Below are 20,016 nucleotides of genomic sequence, written 5' to 3' on the forward strand. Positions count from 1 at the left end.
GATTTGGAATTGGGCTATTGCCATTCAAGCTAAACTATGCATTTTATTCTTAGATACATAACTTGTATTTTTACAGTTTGGTTAAAGCTAGGATGTCGGTGGCACACATGCCGAGGTAGTGATGGTCTATTATGGAAACGGGTTCTCTTGAATTGAATTGCTTGCTCTTCAGAGCTTTGTAATTCAATTCAAATAAATTGTTGGTAATGTTTAGTGGGACAATTTGTTTTTGTGGGTGATATAAACCTGTACGGATTTGGTTAATGGGGATCAAAGCTTGATTCCACCAAACCTGATGTACTCCAAAATTTGAAGTTTCAAGTTGTAAGTGCAAGAGGGGGGGCGGGGGTGTGCTGGACCAGTTGCCTACTTTGAGAAGGCTGGGCGGCGTGGTGAGGTTGTTTTGGGATCATAAATGAGGTGGAAAAGGGCATGGGCGGGGTCCTCTGTAGGACACAGGTATCACATAAAGGGAAATGATGCTGTAGTTTTATGGTGGTGCCAATTATGGTACGGTTGCCAAAATCTATTATTTTGTCATTTGTGAAGCGCATAGCTACCCAATAAGGAGCACCTAGCGCTAGAAGGAAATGAAAGTAGACTAGATCTTCACACGTATACTCAAGCAGCCAGGTGTTAAGAAACTCTCTAAAAATTAATTACTCAGGAGAATTATGAAGCATGAGAGGAATAGGGTTCCACGGTTTAGCTGCTAGATGAGAAAAAGACCAACCCCACTTCTTTTTTAATGAAATATGGGGATCACTGCTAAATGAGCGGTTGATTATCTAAGGGATCCTGCATGGAATATAATGTTGAATCAATCAGGGAATTGTGAAGCACTCTACTCACCCGTGAGGGGGGCCACAAGGCACTGGGGAGGGGGTGCAGCTCAGTCAGCCGAAGAGCCAGCTCTTGAGGCTCTTCCTGAAGGTTGCAGAGTGGGGGAGCATCTGATGTTGATCGGGAGCTCGTTCCAGGTCTTTAATGTGATATAGGAGAAGGCTCTTCCACCTGCTCTGACTCTGCGGATGCACTGGATTTCGGCAAGGTTGGTGGAGCGGAGGTTTCTCTTGGGTACGTGGAAGGAGACTCTTACGTTGAGGTACTGGTGTCCGGTGTTGTGGAGGGATATGTAGGCGTGGGTGAGTAGCTTGAAGGTTACTCTCTTCTCGTTGGGGAGCCAGTGCAGGTCTTGCAGATGTTGGGTGATGTGTTCATGTCATGGGATGCCGAGGACGAGTTTGGCAGCGGTGTTCTGGATGGTCTGGAGTTTGCGGAGCAGGGATTTGTTGATTCTGGCGTAGAGGGTGATTCCGTAGTCCAGTCTGCTTGTTATGAGTGCGTGGGTCACGGTCTTTCTGGATTTGGGGGGGGGGGTCCATTTGAAGGTCTTGTGAAGGATGAAGAGGGTGTTGAAGCAGGTGGAAGCAATGGCGTTGATCTGCCTGGTCATGATGAGGGAGGAGTCGAGTATGATGCAGAGGTTTCGGCCGTGGTCTGTGGGAGTAGAGTTCAGAGGGCAGTGGGCCACCAGGTGCTATCCCATGCTGAGGGGGTGGTTCCAAGGACAGGGACTTCTGTCTTTTCCAAGTTGAGCTTCAGGCAGCTGCTGTTCATCCAAGATGCAACGCCTTTTATTCCTTCCAGGAAGCTGAGTCTGGTGGGTTGGGGAATTCTTTGCGAGGGAGAGAATAAGCTGGGTGTCATTGGTGTAGGATACTATGCTGAGTCCATGCTGTCGGACAATGGCGAGTGGGGCCATGTAGATGTTGAAGAGCGTGGGGCTGAGCTTTGATCCCTGGGGTACTCCGCAATTGAGCTCTGTGGGTTCGGGGAGGAAGGGCGGAAGTCTGATTCTTTGGGTTCTGCCAGTGAGAAAGGAGTCGAGGGTGGTTCCCTGTATGCCGGCGTCGTGGAGTCTGGCGGTGAGAGTGCAGTGGGTGATGGTGTCGAAGGCTGCAGAGAGATCTAGTAGGATGAGGGCCTGGGTGTGGCCTAGATCGAGAAGAGTGCGGATGTCGTCTGTGGCAGCGAGGAGGGCTGTCTCGGTGCTGTGGTTGCTGCAAAATCCGGATTGGGAAGGGTTGAGGATGGAGTTCTCTTCAATTAAGTTCGTTAGCTGGACGTTGACGATCTTCTCGGTGACTTTGGCCACGAAGGGGAGGAGAGAGATGGGTCGGTAGTTTTTGAGGTCTGTCGGGTCTGCAGAGGGCTTCTTTGGGAGGGGCTTGACTTCTGCGAGTTTCCAGTCGTTGGGGAAAGTGCCGGAGTCAAAAGTGGCATTGATGGTGCTTCGTAGCTTGGTTGATATGGCGGCGGTGGCTCTGTGGAAGATGTGTGGCGGGCAGCGGTCCATGGGGGCTCCTGAGTGAATGCTATTCATGGTCATGGCGGTGTCTTCGTTGGTGACCGGGGTCCATGCGGAGATGGTAGGCTGGCTGGCGTTGCTGGAGGAGGGAGTGGTTTCTGTGTCTGGTTGTTGAAGTTATCGAAGAGTGACTTGATTTTCAGATGGAAGAAGGAGCAGAGTTTGTTGCAAAGATCCTGGAAGGGTGTGACATCTGTGGCTTCGCGGGGGGGTTTGATGAATTTCTGAATGATGCTGAATAGTTCCTTTGAGTTGCTGCAGTTAGCGATGATTTTGTTCTGGATGAAGGTCCTTTTGGTGGATCTGATGAGTTGGTGGTATTCGGTCATTGTGTTCTTGTAGGTGGTCTGATCTTCCGCGGTTTCGCTGTTCCTGCATAGCTTCTCGAGACGTCTGCAAGTGCTTCTGGATTCTTGGAGGTCGGTGGTGAACCAGGTGGCCTTCCTGGGGTGCTGTCTGTCGGGGCAGCAGAGGGAGGTGAGCTTGTCTGCGCAGCTGGTGATCCATCTGTGTAGATTTGTGGCTGCAGAGTTGGTGTCGGTCGAGGTGGGAGGGTGGAGTTGAGGTGCTCATCGGTGACCTTGCTCCAGTTCCCTCGGGGAGAGCGTGGTGTAGGTTTGTGAGTTGTGGCTTTGTCAAAAGAGAAGTGTACGCAGTGGTGGTCTGTCCAGGGGGGTTGCGTGGTGTGGCTGAAGTGGATGTTGTTACCTCCTGCGAAGATGGGGTAGAGGGTGTGTCCTGCCTTGTGGGTGGGGGTGGTGACGAGCTGTCTCAGTCCGATGTTAGCGAGGTTGTCCAGGAGGGCGGAGGAGTTGTGGTCGATGAGGTTGTCGAGGTGGCAGATGACTTAGCAAGCTCAGGTCATGGTTGTTGAAAGCTCAATACACAAGACACAGTGCTTTAAATCAGAATGAGCAATGACAGGTCTTTAACAAACTGGAGCACCATCACTTTGCTTTCTTCCTCTGCTAACTGCTGGATGCCTGAACCGTTATCTGCACTTCAAGACTGTGAAACAGCCCACCTAGTCACAGGGTCTGAGTCACAAACAGCACTTTGCAGTACATTATGTAGCACTGCCAAACTTACTACAAAACATTATTCACATACTGAATTTTTGAATTAACTTCTACTTTTGTGGCATCTGAAACCTTTGTAGTACGTCCCTACCTCCATTATGTTCTATGGGAGGGTCTTGCCGTACCTGTGGTTGGTCATGCAAATGTGCAACTTACTACAAAAGTGAAGTTTATAAATATCGAAAAGTGTTAAACTTACTCAAAAGTGTAAGTTACCTTTATGAATCGGGCTCACAGTGTTTAAGCTCTTCTTACTTTTATTTTTTAAATCAACTCTTTTTAATTATGTTAACTATACGGTTGCAACACAAGACATCACATCACCCCATTGTTCACAAATGAATACATAACACCAACTTCCTGCCTTTACTACTCCAGCTCTCAACCTGTTGCTCCAGATAATTACCAACATATTATGTAGTGACATTTTGGAAGTAATCCCGTCACAACCCATATATATTTTTGCATTTATTGGGATAAATAAACCCTGCACATCAGACATTTTTGAAGAAAAAATCTTTATTAAAGTTCCATACCTAGAGCTGGAGAAATATCTGTATCCAGCACTCACCTGAGCAGCGATTCCAATGCGGCCTTCATTGAGCATGCTAATGGCGTATTTGTAACCCTGCCCCAGCTGCCCCAAGATGTTCTTCTCTGGGACCTGCAAGAGGTAAGGTGGATTTAGTAGGCGAACAGAAACTTTTTCACAGTGCAGACACACACGGGGGGAATGTACTCAATTTGTTTTCACTCATGAATGATGCAGCATCTCATTATAAAATCTCCGACTGCTGTGAAGCCTCAATATTTACACTGCGATATCCTGTCTGAGGATAAGGAGGTATGTGCTTCACACTGCCCCTTTATAGAGATGTATGGACTGTCTTCCGCTTGTGCGAGCCCTTCAACCAAATCCTCCCCGAGGTGGAGATGATTTGAAGAATCCCATTAGGTGGACTCTATCCTTATCTGAGGGGGTATGGGTGATAGCTTGGTCATGTGCTAAGATTTCGGTCTCAAAAAGACAAAATAAATGTTGGGAAATGTGGGGAATGCGGTGAGAATTGAATGCTCTAGAAACAGGAACGAGAAACAAGGATTCGGCACTCATGTACTAATGCACTGTGCATTTCAGATTCTATGGACTATAAAAGGAAAAAAATATTGATTGAAAAGGTTTTCTGCTTTCTATCTCTGGGGGTTCAATAATCTTACAAGCCTCAGACTAATTGTTAATTTCTGAAAATAACCCCTCAAAAACTCAAAAAGTATCGGAAAAATTATGACCTCAGCATTAGTGATGAATTTTAAAGGCTTTAATGATTAACCTCTTATTTCCAGATAGGATTAAAACCCCACAAAATCATCAACACTCCCCCTCTCTCCTCAACGTGATGTTGCAAACCAGACTGATATCAACTCAGACATACCCCTCATGCTTTCTTATACCACTTCAGGCCTCAGACACACAAACGTAAACCTCGGTTTCTAATACTGTAACTCTCACGTCTTGATACTGTTATGTACCTCAAAGGCTCAGTCATTTACACCCTTCTAATTTGCAGATAGGGTAACAGACTCATCATAGAGGCTCAGGGGAACACACCTCTTACTTGCTCATCCTGTTATTTTATGTTAGCTGCATTTGATATAGCACAAACAAGTCTTCCCCGTAGGAATATCTCAGCTCTAGGCTAACTAAATACAGCCAAGCAGCAGCAACTGAGCTAGACTAATTGACTAGAATAGCCATGTTTTTGAAAGCTTTTTGAACTTTCCTGTGAGAGATCTCGGAGAGACAGGCACACACTCATACGTCCTGATACAGTAACAGACCATTGGAGGTTGAGGGCACACAGTCCAGTTTCATTACACCTTTAAAGCCCCTAGTTGCTTAGAACCAAACACTTCTCGATGTACGTCTTTTCCACAGACAGCAGAAGACTGGACACCTACCTTCATATTTTCAAAGGTCAGGGGGCAGGTGGAGGAGGCTCTGAGACCCAGCTTGTCCTCCTTCTTGCCGATGTAGAGGCACTCCGTTTCTCTGGGGACAATGAAGCATGTGATCCCTTTGTAGCCCTGTAGGGGAAGTAGCAAGAGAGTTCAGATCATATGCTTCTGGCACCTAACATTAGCAATACAGTGTCACGAAACCAGGATGCCATGTATGTGGTTGAATGCAGCAGTGTTGAGCAAACGTGGGTGGCTGTCAATGTTGCATTCAACACAATCACATACTCCTAGAGCCTGCTTCTTGCTAGTGGCTACTCTGGGTGGTTCCCATTCACAAGAGTTTAATACCTGCCTAATGCCTTCCATTGTAGTTGATAATGTGGTACTCTTTCTCAAGATCCTGATCAATCAGTGAACTTCATCTTGACAACTCCTTGCACCACCTTCTTGCAACTTGTCAGTCTTGATCCTGGTAGCCTGCTAGTTAATGTATATCATTCTTGTGCATGGCTTCCCCCAAGGCCTCATTAAGAGTGTCACGGATGCAGGGGTATTGAATCCACACCCTAGAGTTCACAATATTAAGCATCCAAGTTACACATGGGATGGAGAATTATTGAGTTGAACATTTAGAAATCCTTTAGCTACCAGTGGAGATCTGCAATTCCTTCTGCAATTCGCCAAGTGATGCTCTTATTTTACATTGGCCAACCACCAACAGAATTTGATTGCTTTCAGCAGCTACAATTCCAAAGGTTAAAGTAAAAAGATCCATGCTGTTCAGTGGTGTAACAAAAGTTGAGGGGGGCTCCTGCAAAAAACATGGAGGGTCCCCAGCCCACCACCTACAACTTTGCTTAGTGCCTCACAAAAACGAAACTATTTTCAATGTTGGGACGCACTTTGGGGACCAGTAGGTGTTCCCTGTGGGTATACCGCTCCTATTTTCTCGACTGTCTCAGAAGCCTTAAAGGATAGCCCCTGTCTGATAGGTGAGAAATCTTTACTGGTGCACTAGACAACTTTGGCCAAATTAAAGAACAAGGTAGTAGAGCAACCCTGATCCTCTGATCTTTCCCTAACATTCAACAATGTGCTCCTTTATATTTTTAACCATGACTAGACAGAAGTCTTAATTGTAGTTGGTCCATAGTCTTTGTGGTCTCATACGCAATGACCCTCAGAACTTGAGTTCCCTCCTATTTTAGTTAGTTTCTCAAAAAAACACTCCGCTTTGTCTTTGACTCTGCCCTGTCCTTTACAGATTTGGTCTGTTGTGTGGCATCTGGCTGTTTTTGTTTACCTTGGTATGCTTAACAGGCTTGTTCTACTTTTACTTGTCCAATCTGAAAAATGTGGCTGAATTGACCAACTTATGAATACAAGAACGTGTTTACTTTGGGTTTGTCATTTACCCGATTCACTGTCTTCAAATTATTCCGAATGAGGCAGCACGATTTGCACTTGGACTTCCCTTTGCTCATCCCTGCTAATATGAGGTGCCTACCTTACAGTCCTAAGAGCTCTCTACACTCATCTACATCTAATCTTCTCTGCCCTCTTCACATGAAAATATCTTGAATTGTGGCTGCTCATTCTCCCTTGCTTGTGCCCAAACACTGGAACTGTTTTCTTTTAAAGTTTCACAATTCGGACTATGTGACTTATAGGAAAAGTCTAAAAATGTAGCTTTTACTGCAACCTGAATATCCAAGTAGACTTTTCAGCTTGCTTTCACAGTGCCACGATGTTCCTTGGGGCATCAATGTAAACTTTACAAATGTATTCATTTGTTCAATCACTCATTTCTGGGGAGTTTTAATCAATGCTACCTTCAACCAAGTAATATTTCCAAGCTCGCCGAAAACCAGTCAGATCAGCTCCCTAGTCAAAAAACCTTACTTAAGAATGCCGAAGCCAGCTGACCAACTACCTTCCATTGTACAAATCTACTGCGGATCAATTAATTATTGTCATCACTAAAGATGATATATATGCCAACTACCAAATGGGCTTCAATTCTAGGATCAGCACAGAAATGGAGTTCTAGATTATGTGCACTATAGCCTTTTTGAAGGTGATGCCTAATTATTTATATTGCTTGACCTTTTTCTGCCACCTTTGAACCTGTAGATCAGTGGAGACTACTCATGGTACTGAAACACTGCATGGGTTTTGAGAAAAGCCTTTAAGTAGGCTCATATCATTTATAGCAAACACAACTTATGTTATCATGAGGCACACTCTACTTGGGATCTGCTCTCCAGCCAACAAAGCATGACCAGGATCTACACACATCGCCAAGGAGGCACCTTATCTCAAGAATACACCATACAAACTGAGGCACAATGGAGACTGATCCTTGCCCTGGCAAATTAAGCATGAATACACAACTATCTAGTCACCTAGCCCAGGACAACTGCAAGAGAATTCACAACAGGTCCAACAGGTCTGCTGTGCTAAGCCCTTCACAGGGTGTGATGATATCCCTCAGCCTCCCTGAAACACACACACCTGACAGAGACAGATACCTTACAACATTTATGCATGTGTGAATATATGCATTTATGTTAAATGTGTAGATCCCAAATTTAAGCAAAAGGAAAGGGAGCACTAATAGTGCAAAGTTCCTCTTCGAGTCCATTGGGGCTGGAGAAGATGAAACCCAGGATGTAACATGGGAGTTGAAGCCCATGTGGGACACTTATGATTACTCACCGAAGAGGGGTTGGCATTTGCCATCACCAGAAAAACGCCAGCATGTTCAGCATTGCTGATCCACATCTTGGAGCCATTGATGATGTAATAGTCCTTATGCTTTTCTGCCGTAGTTCGCAGGGAGAAGGCGTCACTGCCAGATTCAGACTCAGAGAGGCAAAAACTGCCGACCTGCCAAGGACCAGAAAGGACAATCAGTGACCAAAGGGAGGGCGGGAACAAGAGCAGGACCAAGCTATTATTAACATGGATTGTTCGGAAGGAAGGTTCAGGGGTTCTGTCAGAGCTGTATGAACGCCCCGGGGTGGTTTAGTAGGCAGTGTAGTAAACTCTGAGAAATGAGGTGCTCCATCACCAGTGAATGAGCACCCCAAATTAACTATACAGTCAGTCATTGGAACAGTTGCATGTAGTGTCTAGTAATGGACTGACAGGGGTGGCACAGGTAAACACTGTGGTGTACATGTCTCCGTTCTTCTACTGGAAAATCACCGGAGACACAGATCATGTGAGATACAACAACATGGTTGCATGTATAATCCAGACGTAGGATGCATAAAATACCTCCATTCACAGGAAAAACAGATGATTTTAAAGCGTGAACAGTTAAACATTCCAAGCAGTACTGCAGACCACACTGGGATGCTGGACATTGCACTACACCACACAGTCCTCATTCAAAGGCTCACTACTACTACTACTACAAAACGCACCGGAAGGGTTATTTTCGTGTTTTTTTGTGTGTTGGTTTTAAAGCAGCGCCGTGGTTGTCTTGCAACTGCCAACACTGTACACAACGCAGCCGTGGGTGTTTAGTCGGCACTACCCTCGCTAGGTACTGGAAGCAGAAAGGGCCGGAATTGATGGCGTTTCATGTATGGTACTAACGTATGGTCATGCGATGTTTTATTAACATTCATAAAGGCCAATGGCAACAAAAAAAATTCAAACAGTACAGGTTTCTGGCATCTAGTGGTTACTCTGAAGCGTAATTTGTTTATCTCCAAACGCATGGTGCATATTGACAACAGGCGAGATGAAAAGACGCAGAATGTCCTTCAACAATCTACTGGGTCAAACCAATCCGCACCGTAACACTCTTACCAAATCTACCGATTTAGGCCACAGGCTTCTGTTTTAACGATTTCGGTCACCTAACAACTCAGTCCCAGAGTTTTCTAATGCCTGGTGCCGGCCTGGGATTAGATCAGGTGATTTTATGTGTATGAGCTGTGAACTCGATTCGGCAGCAAAGACGTACTTTTTATTTAAGGCCGTTTTCTTTTATACCGAGTTTTAACTGGGGCTATATTTTGTGCTTCTGAATGTTCCCTTTTACCAACATTTAAAAACGAGAGGCAAAAAAGATTCCTAATTCAAAAGGAACCATTTGAAGATGGTTCCTCTGCACTTTTAAGAATGCAAAAACAGATTTCAATGTCTTGCAATTGTCGCTGAAGATACGAACTGAACCTGCGCAGGGAGATTAAGACGGGCCACAGCAATCAAACCCCACTCATTCATGCTATGTGATTTCCGCTTCATGATGTCATCTGGGTCTGAAACCGCTTGATTATTCCTTCGGTCTAGAGCCAATTTCATGTCACGTGATTTACTGGATATCTTGTAATGTTTGGCCCTGAGATGTCAATACTGGAGATGTCATTTGTATATTAACTAGCTATTTTGACAGCTGAAAATCCTACCTCTTTTTGGTCGCAGAATGTTGCAAGTATACCACATCTAGGTAGTGTTTTTTTTAAATCATGGATAGGGCATGCATAGGAAAAATTGTTTGAAATGCTCCATCATGCAAGGAGGACAGGAGGGTCACATGGTACCCTAGAACAGCTTGAGCTGCAAAATCAGTTTCTCCTGCAACAAAAATCTATTAGTGACTGACGTGCCTAGAGTAGCAACCTGTAGTTCAACACAGAGGGCTTGAAGCAGTAGCAGCTGAAATACGTTTCTTGACTTTCTGTGTGGTGTTTAGACCAACAAATGGTGTGCTCCATCTTCTTTAAAACATGCATGAATGCAGTCATGCATGTCTCTGACACCCACAAAACTGGATAACAGTCAGCTGCGTATCAATATTCGAGATAAAGTAGATTTTTTTGTCTGCCTCATCTATGATCAATGATGATGTGAATGTTAAATCAAAGAGGGGGGACGGAAGAGCAGGTTATTTAAAAAGGTCCTCCTCCTATGCTCCTCCAAGAACACATGTATAACATAAGAAGGAGATCGTTCCTCTATTCAGCCGGTGCACTGGGGATTGCTATCTGGCCGAGAATCAAGTCGCTGGAAGATCTGAATTTCAGATCGTAATGCCCTCACACACCTGTTGGGTGTCATGCTTCATCAAAGGGCGCTTTTCGTCAGACCGGCACTGCAATGTCTGACGGGCCTGGTGGCTTCTTTGGCGGAGTTCTTCAGATCTGAGGATGCCTTATGTGGTGGGTGCACGTGAGCAAAAGGCAGTGAGTAGCGGTGTGTAAAAGGTGACTTAAAATAGTCACCGGAACTCAGAGACTAAATTTAATATGGGCCCAGGACTAAGTAAAAACAGTGGCGCTATCTAGTGGTCCTAAAGTACCAGGATAGCTTATGTGCGCGTGGTCAACATGTTTTGTGCCATTGGAGCCCAATAGTTAGGCAGCACTTCTTCAGTTCCGTTATAAACAAAAGGAAAAGAAAAGGCCCCCTAGTGGGGCCGGAGGGCTCCCAGTGAATCAGGGATGTCCGATTGAAGCGTGTCTGAACCCATGTAGGAACCAGAGTAACGTCTCCACCTCAAAGGTGGGGTAGCACTACTTCATAGGCGAAGGGAAGGGACCCAACCACTGTAGGGGACACCTGGACAAAGAAACGGGCAGTGCCGTCTCACCTCCGTGACTCCCCCGCGTCTGGATACCCACCACACCATCCTAAGTTGCCGCATCAGGTCTCGTTTTTTCTGCCTTGCAGTAAATGTATTGCAGAAATAATGCATCCAGCAGAATAATACATGTGAGTAAGGTTGACACAGTGAAGCAGATGACAAATTCTTACATTTAAATATGTTCAACAATCAGAAACATTTGCTATCCCTTAAGCGGTTTACTTGACTAGACTGATTAGGTGTTGTTCGCGCTCACATTTAGTGATTAGACCCTTTAAAACATGTTTTTTTTAAATTTAATTTTAGAAAGCATTAAGTATCACATTTTAAAGACAGGATTATAAAAAAAGCCATCAAGATACTAACTACATGATCAAAAATCTATTGCTTCAATTACACATATTCAATCATTATCATAAATAGGCAAATACCCCAAGTTAAAATGCAAATGCATCTTTCCTGATAGCATCAATCCATGCGGCTGATATAAAATCCATATCTGACACCAGTATATCAATGGCCTGACCAGTCAAAACCTCTGATTTTTTAGCCCTCTAACTATTCTGTTACCAAGGACCAAATAATTTCCCCCTGTTGCCGTTTCCTAAGCCCCTTAAGTTTTTTTGTCCGATTTTAGTCAGTCAGAGGCAATACACAGTCTTGCTACAGCCACAGCCATAATAAACTAAATAGTGTTTCCTTCTAAATTCATTTACACCCTCACTCTCCCCAAACACCCCCAGCATCATCATCAATGGGGTGACCACCAACGGTGCCTTGATGATATTACTCAAATAACCACCTATTGCTTGTATCAGGGGCAGTAGCTTTGTACATGCATAAAACATGTGAACAACATCCACCAGGTCTGCACCACATCCCATCCTTTACATCTTCCATCACAACCACCCCACTAGTTACATTTTTTGTAGGGTGTATTACAAATTTAAGGCTTTCTTGAAATGTTGGGCTAGCAAATTAGCGGTTAGGATGATCTTATCAGCCAAAGCGAACGACTCTTGGAGGTACATACCCTCCAGGCCAATCTCCGATTCCATTTATCATTACACATCTTCAAGTCATTATTCTGATTTTGGATCAACAATGCATATATGGATCCTATTCTATGCCTCAATCTCATAGCCTCAATTAAGGGAATCTTGGTAATAAATTTCAAATCAAAATGTAGGCCTCTTATCTTTTTAAACAGGAAATCCTGTACTTGTAGATATTTATAAAAATCTACCCTTTCAAAATCAAACAACTCTTGTGGTTCAATAAAAGAGTGAAGCTGGGCATTATCATCATAAAAATCACCAATTGTTGTGATCCCTTTCTGCCTCCATTCTACCATTACTGCGCCATTAAAAATAGAGGGAGGAAAAGTATAAGCAGATGTAGGCATGTAGAAATTAAATTTTCCAAGTCCCAGGCGCTTCTTAACTTGATCCCAAACTTCTCTGAGCCACCCTTTTCTGTTATTTTCACCCCCAAATGGAAAATAATTATTGGGATGGAACTGCTGCTGATTTATTTGCCGACACGGAAATCACGGTCTGAACCAGAAAGTGTGTGGCCTTTGCCGCGGCTATCGCTTACCGGGAGACGCTTCGTGTGGAAAGCTTTGCAGCGGCTCCAATGTTGGTTTATTGCGATGCCTCCCAAGCCTGAAAGGGGTGGGAAACCCCATAGCAGCATCGAAGTGCTGCCGGCAGCTTCAGGCGTTCAGTCTGCTCCTGAGGCTGAGACTGGGGGGTGTAGGTTGACCTCTAAAGGAATGGGCAGTCATGTCTTTGGAGCCCAGGATACTGCAGGAGCACAGAAGAAGCCTGTAAATGTTCTGACAAAATGTTTGGTTAAACCCCTCTCTCAGGGCAACTCGGCAAAAGAAGAACATGACTTTCTGGATGGGAAATGATCGAGAGAAGGGGAAGAGGATGTCGTTGATGCGAAGGCTGCAGACTCACTCTTCGCCCTTTCAGGAGGCATGTCAGCAGGTATGGTAGAGGGGCCTAACAGGCGTAGTGAACTGATGATTACTTTGCTACTCCACCAATTGTTGAGAAGGTGTTCTCTCCAGACGATGCTAGCCCTAATAGAATTTTTGAGGTCGGGACCAGCTTAGACATTCCATCCAGGGAAATTATCATGGGTTCTGCCAGTAATGTAAAACCAGCACAAACTGCTTTACAGACTCAAGTACCAGGGGGAGCTGTACTAGAGACCGAATCTGGGGATCATTTATTTTTTCTCAGATCATTCCAGCAGATCAGAGGAAGATGAGCTGGAATGGAGTGATCACTCTTCCAGGAAAAGCTCCATAGGAAGTGAAGCAAGTGATGAGAGCAACCTGGGTGGGGGAGAAGCACTTACACAGGGCCTCAGAAATATCCGGGAAGGAACCTGGCACGGTAAGGGAAAAAAAAGCTAAGGAAACAGACAAAACTGAAAGTCGAGGTCGAGCGGGCGAGCGGGAACGTATTGATGGGGGGACAGAGGGGCTTATTTGGGTGAATCTAGAGGTGGTGCACAGAATATGAGCATTTTTAAGCAGGCTAAGGAAAGCAATGATTGTGTAGGCGCAATAGGTCATGTGGAAGTAATAACTGAATTTAGGAATTTTGAAGATGTAAATTAATGGCGACAAGGGAGGGCCACAGTAAAAGCCAATGGATCAATTACGCATTAGTTCAGTAAATATATGTAGCTTAAATGATAGAAATAAAAGAGCCAGAGCTGCCCTCGTGTTAAGAGCCATGAGATCTGACATAGTTTGCATTCAGGAGAATCACGTCCCGTTTGGGAAAAAAGATCTTTTAAAGAAATTGGAGTTGAATTTGCTGGCATGTACTCAACAAAATGAGACATCTAGAGGGGTGGCAGTTCTTGCAAAGAATCACATATGTACTGTACCTCACTGAATGGTAGATGGCCTAGAGTGCTGGGTTATTTTAGAATGTAAAATAGGTAGACGCGGTTTACATTACGTTCAATTTATGGGGCTAATTTCAATGAGGCAATAATCTTTGATGAATTAAATATAGAATTAGCCTCATAGCTCACTTCATTGATTTTTTGTGGGGACCTTAATATCCATTTTCAGACCTAGTAGACATATAATGGGACAGCGTAAGGTCCCTTACCTTTTATTCTCACCCACATAACAGGATGGCCCACTGGAATTTTTTTTTTCATAACTGCTAGTGGGAATTGTGAAGAGATAATTGAGTCACCCCTACAGTGATATCAGACCATAAACCGTTGACTCCTACAATATTTGTAAAGGGAATTAGCAGACCGTGGGGATCATGTCCCTTCAATAGGAAATTATTAGCAGAACCATAATACGTAGACCATATGATGATCTGGCTGCAACACATTTTAGGGGTAAAATGGGGGTACGGCTTCCACGAAGTTGGTTTGGGATGACCTGAAGGCGGGGATTAGGGGAGAAACTCTCAGTTTTAATTGACGCCTTCGAAAAGTGAAAAAAGAGGTAATAGAAAACCTGTATAGCAGGATGGCAGAAGCTGAAGAGGAACTGATCTGCAACATCAGGAATTGGCAGGATTCTCAAAAAACTCAGCAGGAAATAGCTAAAAGGGAAGCTAAAATTAAACAATATTTTAGCAAAGAAATAGCGTTGGAATACCTTACCTATAAATCAGACTGCTATGAGTATGGCGAGGCTACTGGCAGGTTAATGGCCAAACTAAGATCAAAGGACGGTAGAGGAACTATAATAGCATCAAGCATCCCTAAGGCAAAATTGTAGAAACGCCGGGAGAAGTTATCAAAGTTTGTGAAGATTTTTATGCTAAAGTCCATGAAAAAGGTGTTGAATCCTCACCAAATGTACTTGAAAACGCTCATCATGAATTAGGGGGTTGTAGATTAAGTGAAAAAGATCAGATGGTGTAGATTCTCCCGATAACAGCGCAAGAAATTTCAGATGACATAATGTCTAAGGCTTCAGGAAAAGATGCAGGAATGGGTACCCTCCCTCTAGAATGTTTTTTTTTTTTTTAATTCTGAGTTGCAGGAAAATATGTTGCTGACATTTAGAGGGGCACAACAGGGTTCTATCCCTTCCTCATGGGAAGACGCAAGTATAGCAATTTTTGTAAAGAAAGATAAGCCGCCCCTGCTACCTGGTTCTTACAGACCTATATCGTTGTTAAACTGTGACAGCAAGGTATATGCAAAAGTGTTAGTGAATAGGTTGAGTAGGGTTATGTTATAGTTCCTTCGGTCTCATGCAGACAGCATGGATTTATCCCTGAAAGGGGAACTGTGGAACATGTATGGAGGGTGATCACACTCTTTGACTTGGCAGCAGTCCAAAAGACACCATCGGACTCATTCCATTAGACGCTGAGAAAGTGTTTCAGCGAGTGAAGTGGGAATATGTATGGTCAGTTTTAGAAGGGTCGGGATGTGAGTGTGGATTTATTCAAGCCATAAAGGGACTATTTAAAAGTCCTACTGCCAGTACACGTATAAATGGTCTTGAATCAGAGAAGACATCTATCTTCAAGGGAACAAGCCAAGGTTGTCCTTGCTCCCCATTATTTGCACTTTATATCAATATTAACCCATTTTTGATCCAATTGGAGAGGAGCAGGATTATTAAACTGGTAATTCATAATAAAATAGAATGCAAGGTGTCTGCTTACGCCGATGATGTGGCAGTGACTACTCTAGATTTAACAACTGCTCTGATAGAAATAGAACATTTAGCTAAACAGTTTGGTCTTCAGTAAGGATATAAATTAAATAGTGCCAAAACACAGATAGTCTGTAGAGAGAAAGCTCATATTGAAGATCAGCGGGTGGTCACAAATGCAAGCTACTTGGGGGTAAAAACATGGCTGCTTTGAAACATATGGTTTAGGTTAACTTTGGTCCAGTGACTGACAAGATTCGATCTGAATTAGACAGAATTAATCATTTACACCTTTCATTACTAGGGAGATGTAATGTCTTAAAGATGAACGTTCTCCCCAAGGTGTTAGATACATATTTTGCTCTATCCCATTGTTGAAAGGTAAAGAATGGCTAATGAAATTAGAATCAACCTGTTTTTAGATTTCTGTGAGGTTATGAAAAAATGAAGGTAGGGAAATTTATGACCAAGATCCTTGGGAGAGTTATTGTTTTCTAATTTTACTTTTCACTACCGGGCCTGTGTTTTACAAAATATGGCAATTCTAATTACTGGGGATCCTCGAAACATAGATTTAGCAGAGTCTCCAACAATATACAAGTTGCTTTTAGGTAAAGACGCTGAAAGCTATGTGATCAAAAATATTGAACCAAGCCTCATCACAATTCTATGGTCTTTGTAGGTATCCTCTCTTACACTGAATATTGTAATTGTTTCTTCAGATTTTTCTTTGAAACTTTGACTCCATTACAACTGACCAAGTACCTGATGCTGACTCCTCAGAATAGGCAGTTTCTCCTCATGATTTGTTAAGCAGGACTTTGGTAGAAGGTTATATTTCCCTGTCACGAGATGCACACCTAATGAGCGAGCACCAAAATTAAATACATACGGTTGAAATCAGACTCGTAGTATTTCTGTTTTGGCAACGCTGTGCCTCATGGACTGCCAGGGTGGAGGGGCTTGTAGTAACCTTGGTTCAGCACTCCTCCGTTCTCTCCGCTCTCTTATTCAAGCACCATAACTTCAGGATCACAGCTACTAAATTCACTAACTTTGGACTGACCTGAATCACGTGCCCCTGCACAGAGCAGGTAGCCTGGTTTGCACATGCAGTCGTCAGTGTGAAACCATGGGCAACTCAACTATCTGTGAAGGCCAACTCGTCCTTGCTTACATACATTGCTACTTTCAAAATCATAATTATACTGTGTCACCGCATCTTCCAAATCACTAGATAGAGGAGAGAACATTGTAGCAAAAACAAACACCACTCTTACCAACCTATCAATAGTGCTTTTCAAGTATCTAATCTGTGTCGCCATGGCTTTTTAAATCTCTTTTAATAAATAAGTCTATGTAAGTGTTTCTCCACTGGCTGACTGGGTCTTGTACAGTAACGTACTCAAGTTAGTATCTAGAAAACTCACAGAGACTACTACGTTGTTAGGTAGTGTAGGTAATGTGTTTGCTTTCTTTGGGTACACAATGGCCTCAAACGTTGTAACAGAGTAGCTATCAAATATGGCTCTTTATAGTCGCTGTGATCCGCACTTGATAAAATAGCTCCACAGATGTCTGTGCGTAGTCTGAATTTTTGTAGAGAATTCCCTCTGGCCAGAGAGATGAATAATTAAGGGTAAACATGTACAGCAGAGACATTTTGATAACACATCGGGAGCTGTCTTGGTTGTAAATGTCAGAACAGTGAACTAATATTGTTTATGAGATATCGCAAAGTACTGGTATTTCTTGTGTGAAAAGATGTGTCCTCCTGATCTGTTTTTGCCATGGAATCATCTTCCACCAGTAACAGTATCACTCATTGCAATAATGTAATAAAACGTTATTGAGTGTTGTTCCATTTCTTTAAAGGTCAAAAGGTATGATATTGACCTAGTACACCATTCCTCGTTGGACAATGACGAGTCAGACACACTATGCCTAGTCTGGCAATGGTACTTCTCTGTACTTTTCCATGCAAATAATGCTTTTACTTCTTTTAAAAAAAAAAACATTGGTAACTGTTCTGCCTTCATGGTCTTGCCCCCAAGTGGAATATGTGCTGCGCCAAGCTTACCTCAATTTCCTGCAGAAGTGATGAAGAATCCTATTGCTCCCCACCAATCATGATCCACGCTCCCATTTAGAAAAATTAAATGGGGTTTATGGGGGTTTGGCCAACCGCCTAACAAGATGGCCACTTGCTTAAGCGGCTTCTGACAGCCATCAGTAAAATCCGTCAACAATCCGCCACATAATCCATCCCCAGCACCTGGATTAGTCCTCTACATGCTGTGAGCATGCCAGTACCCGGATTAGTTTTGGACGAGGGCGTCAGTAGGCGAAGATCGTATCGAGGCCTGTGACATGCGGTGTGGCCCGTCCTCGATTGGGAGCCTTGCAGTAATGTGCAAGTCAGCACTTACTAGATATCAATCACTAGGACCAACTGACTCTCACCGGCGCTGTATCCTTGGGTAGAGGCATGTGATCCCGCCTAATGCTTGTGTCAATTGATCAGAGTGGGCCAGCTCCAAGCGTGCACCAGCGTGCATTACCACGTGGGCAGAACACTGTCGATCGGCAGATTTTCCTGGCCAGCGGCACCAGAAACCAGTATCTGGACGGCTTATGGGTGGAGACAAGACTAGCGGAGCTACAGTGTGAGGAAGAATGGAGCACCGGCCCATGCCTGAGATGCTGAGTGCAGCGTTGTGGCCTGAGGCCAGGCCAGGAGACCGTTAAGTGCCCCCCTCCAACCGTGCTCCAACTACAGAGGGCTCTCAGGGACCATGGGAGCTGGGACCCCACAACCTAAGCTGCCGGAGCATGAGGACCCTCCCTCCAGCTTCTCAATTACATGAAAATGGAGGCCTGACTGTACCCCAGACTTTTGACCAGCACGTTCACACCCCCTTGAGCCTGAGCAATAATTCTGGGACCATTGCCTTAGCATACCCAATCACACGGCCACACATCCTATTTAAAGACTTTGGAGATTGACCCCAACCGGATTCCTGACATATACGGACACCAAACTAAGGCTTTGCGGGGATAGAGCTTGTGCAACATTTAGGAGTCCTCCAGCCTCTGAATATAAACTTACCTCTTGGAAGTTGTGGGGGGCTGAAGAGACAGGCAACAGGAAACCTGACAGGCATTTGGTGCACATTATGTGCCCACAACAGGCAGCGGTGAGGACCCCAACACCTGGGTGTAGACTATCATCTGGACGAAGTTCCCTATTGTGGACCATGACAGTCGGGAGAGGGGGACACAGTGTCCACCAAACGAAACATGATCAATATGCTCTCCCTTAGGAGATGACGCCAGCGAGCATTACCCAAGATATGACCCTTTCCCTTGGATCACGCAAACCCCTGTGAGTGAGACACCCATGCTTCATGACATCATGGCCGTGATACAGGGTGTGTGTTCGTCCCTAGAGGCCAGAATTGACTCTGTCATGACTGAGGTCTTGTTGGTGTGCACAGAACTCCACAAAATGGACACGTGTGCGAAAGAGGTGGAGGACTCCACAGCTGCTCTTCAAGGGGACACAAAGGTCCTGACAACCCAAGTCAAAGAGTTAAACGCCCTCAGAAAGACTGTAGAGGCAAGATAGAGATGCTGAAGGCCGCTCTCGCCGCAACTATGTCCGCATCATAGGCGTCGCGGAGCGCTCCGAGGGGCCTGCAGTAGATCTGTTTGTGGAAGATCTCGTCCAGAAGATGCCGCAGCTGTGTCGCCTGTCCAAATACTTCTCGGTTGAGCGAGCCTATCGAGTCTCCAGTACCCAGCCAAAACCAGGGGGCCCCTCCTTGACAGATATTAGATCACGTCTTTAACTTCCGTACAGAGTTATCACACTTCAGACAGCCGAAGCGCCCCACCACGCTTTCTGAATATAAAGAGGGCCTTGAGAGACCATGAGATCAAATACTCAATGATCTTCCCGGCTAAGCTACGCGTGGTGGCTGAAGGCAAAACCTGGAACTTCAAAAGCCCAGAGAATGCATGGAGTTGACTAGATGCATGGAGGACAGTCAGCAGTCCCCGACAGCAGTCTCATACCAAGCAGCAATGACGAACAGACACCTCAGAGTACCAGAAAGAATAATACGGCTGGTGGAGGAGAGAAGGATCCCCACAGGAACAGGTTGGCTAAAGGCCTTCAGGTTTGAGCAGAGACACTCTAGCACGGCACCATTGATTAAACGGTTCCTCTCATGGCCTTTATACAAACTGATTACTTGGACCTACCTGTGTCGCAACCACGTCCTCGCTCACAAGGTGCGCTCCCTTGCAGAGTGCCTAACTTGTCTATGTGGGTGGC

The 20,016-nt window shown here is 44.6% G+C and overlaps 1 protein-coding gene across 1 annotated transcript in view; it reads right to left on the minus strand.

Moving 5' to 3' along the window:
* The window catches only part of ACADSB (acyl-CoA dehydrogenase short/branched chain), a 226,382-nt gene that overhangs the window by 78,415 nt on the left and 127,951 nt on the right, over positions 1-20,016 (minus strand). Inside the window, exons 5-7 of the mRNA XM_085601734.1 lie at positions 8,128-8,298; positions 5,410-5,535; positions 4,022-4,114 (exon numbers count right to left, since the gene is read on the minus strand). Coding sequence (XP_085457860.1) covers positions 4,022-4,114; positions 5,410-5,535; positions 8,128-8,298 — 390 coding nt within the window. The remainder of the gene's footprint in view (positions 1-4,021; positions 4,115-5,409; positions 5,536-8,127; positions 8,299-20,016) is intronic.

This window comes from Triturus cristatus, chromosome 1_2, assembly GCF_964204655.1.
Source record: "Triturus cristatus chromosome 1_2, aTriCri1.1, whole genome shotgun sequence".
NCBI classification, from domain to species: Eukaryota; Metazoa; Chordata; class Amphibia; order Caudata; family Salamandridae; genus Triturus; species Triturus cristatus.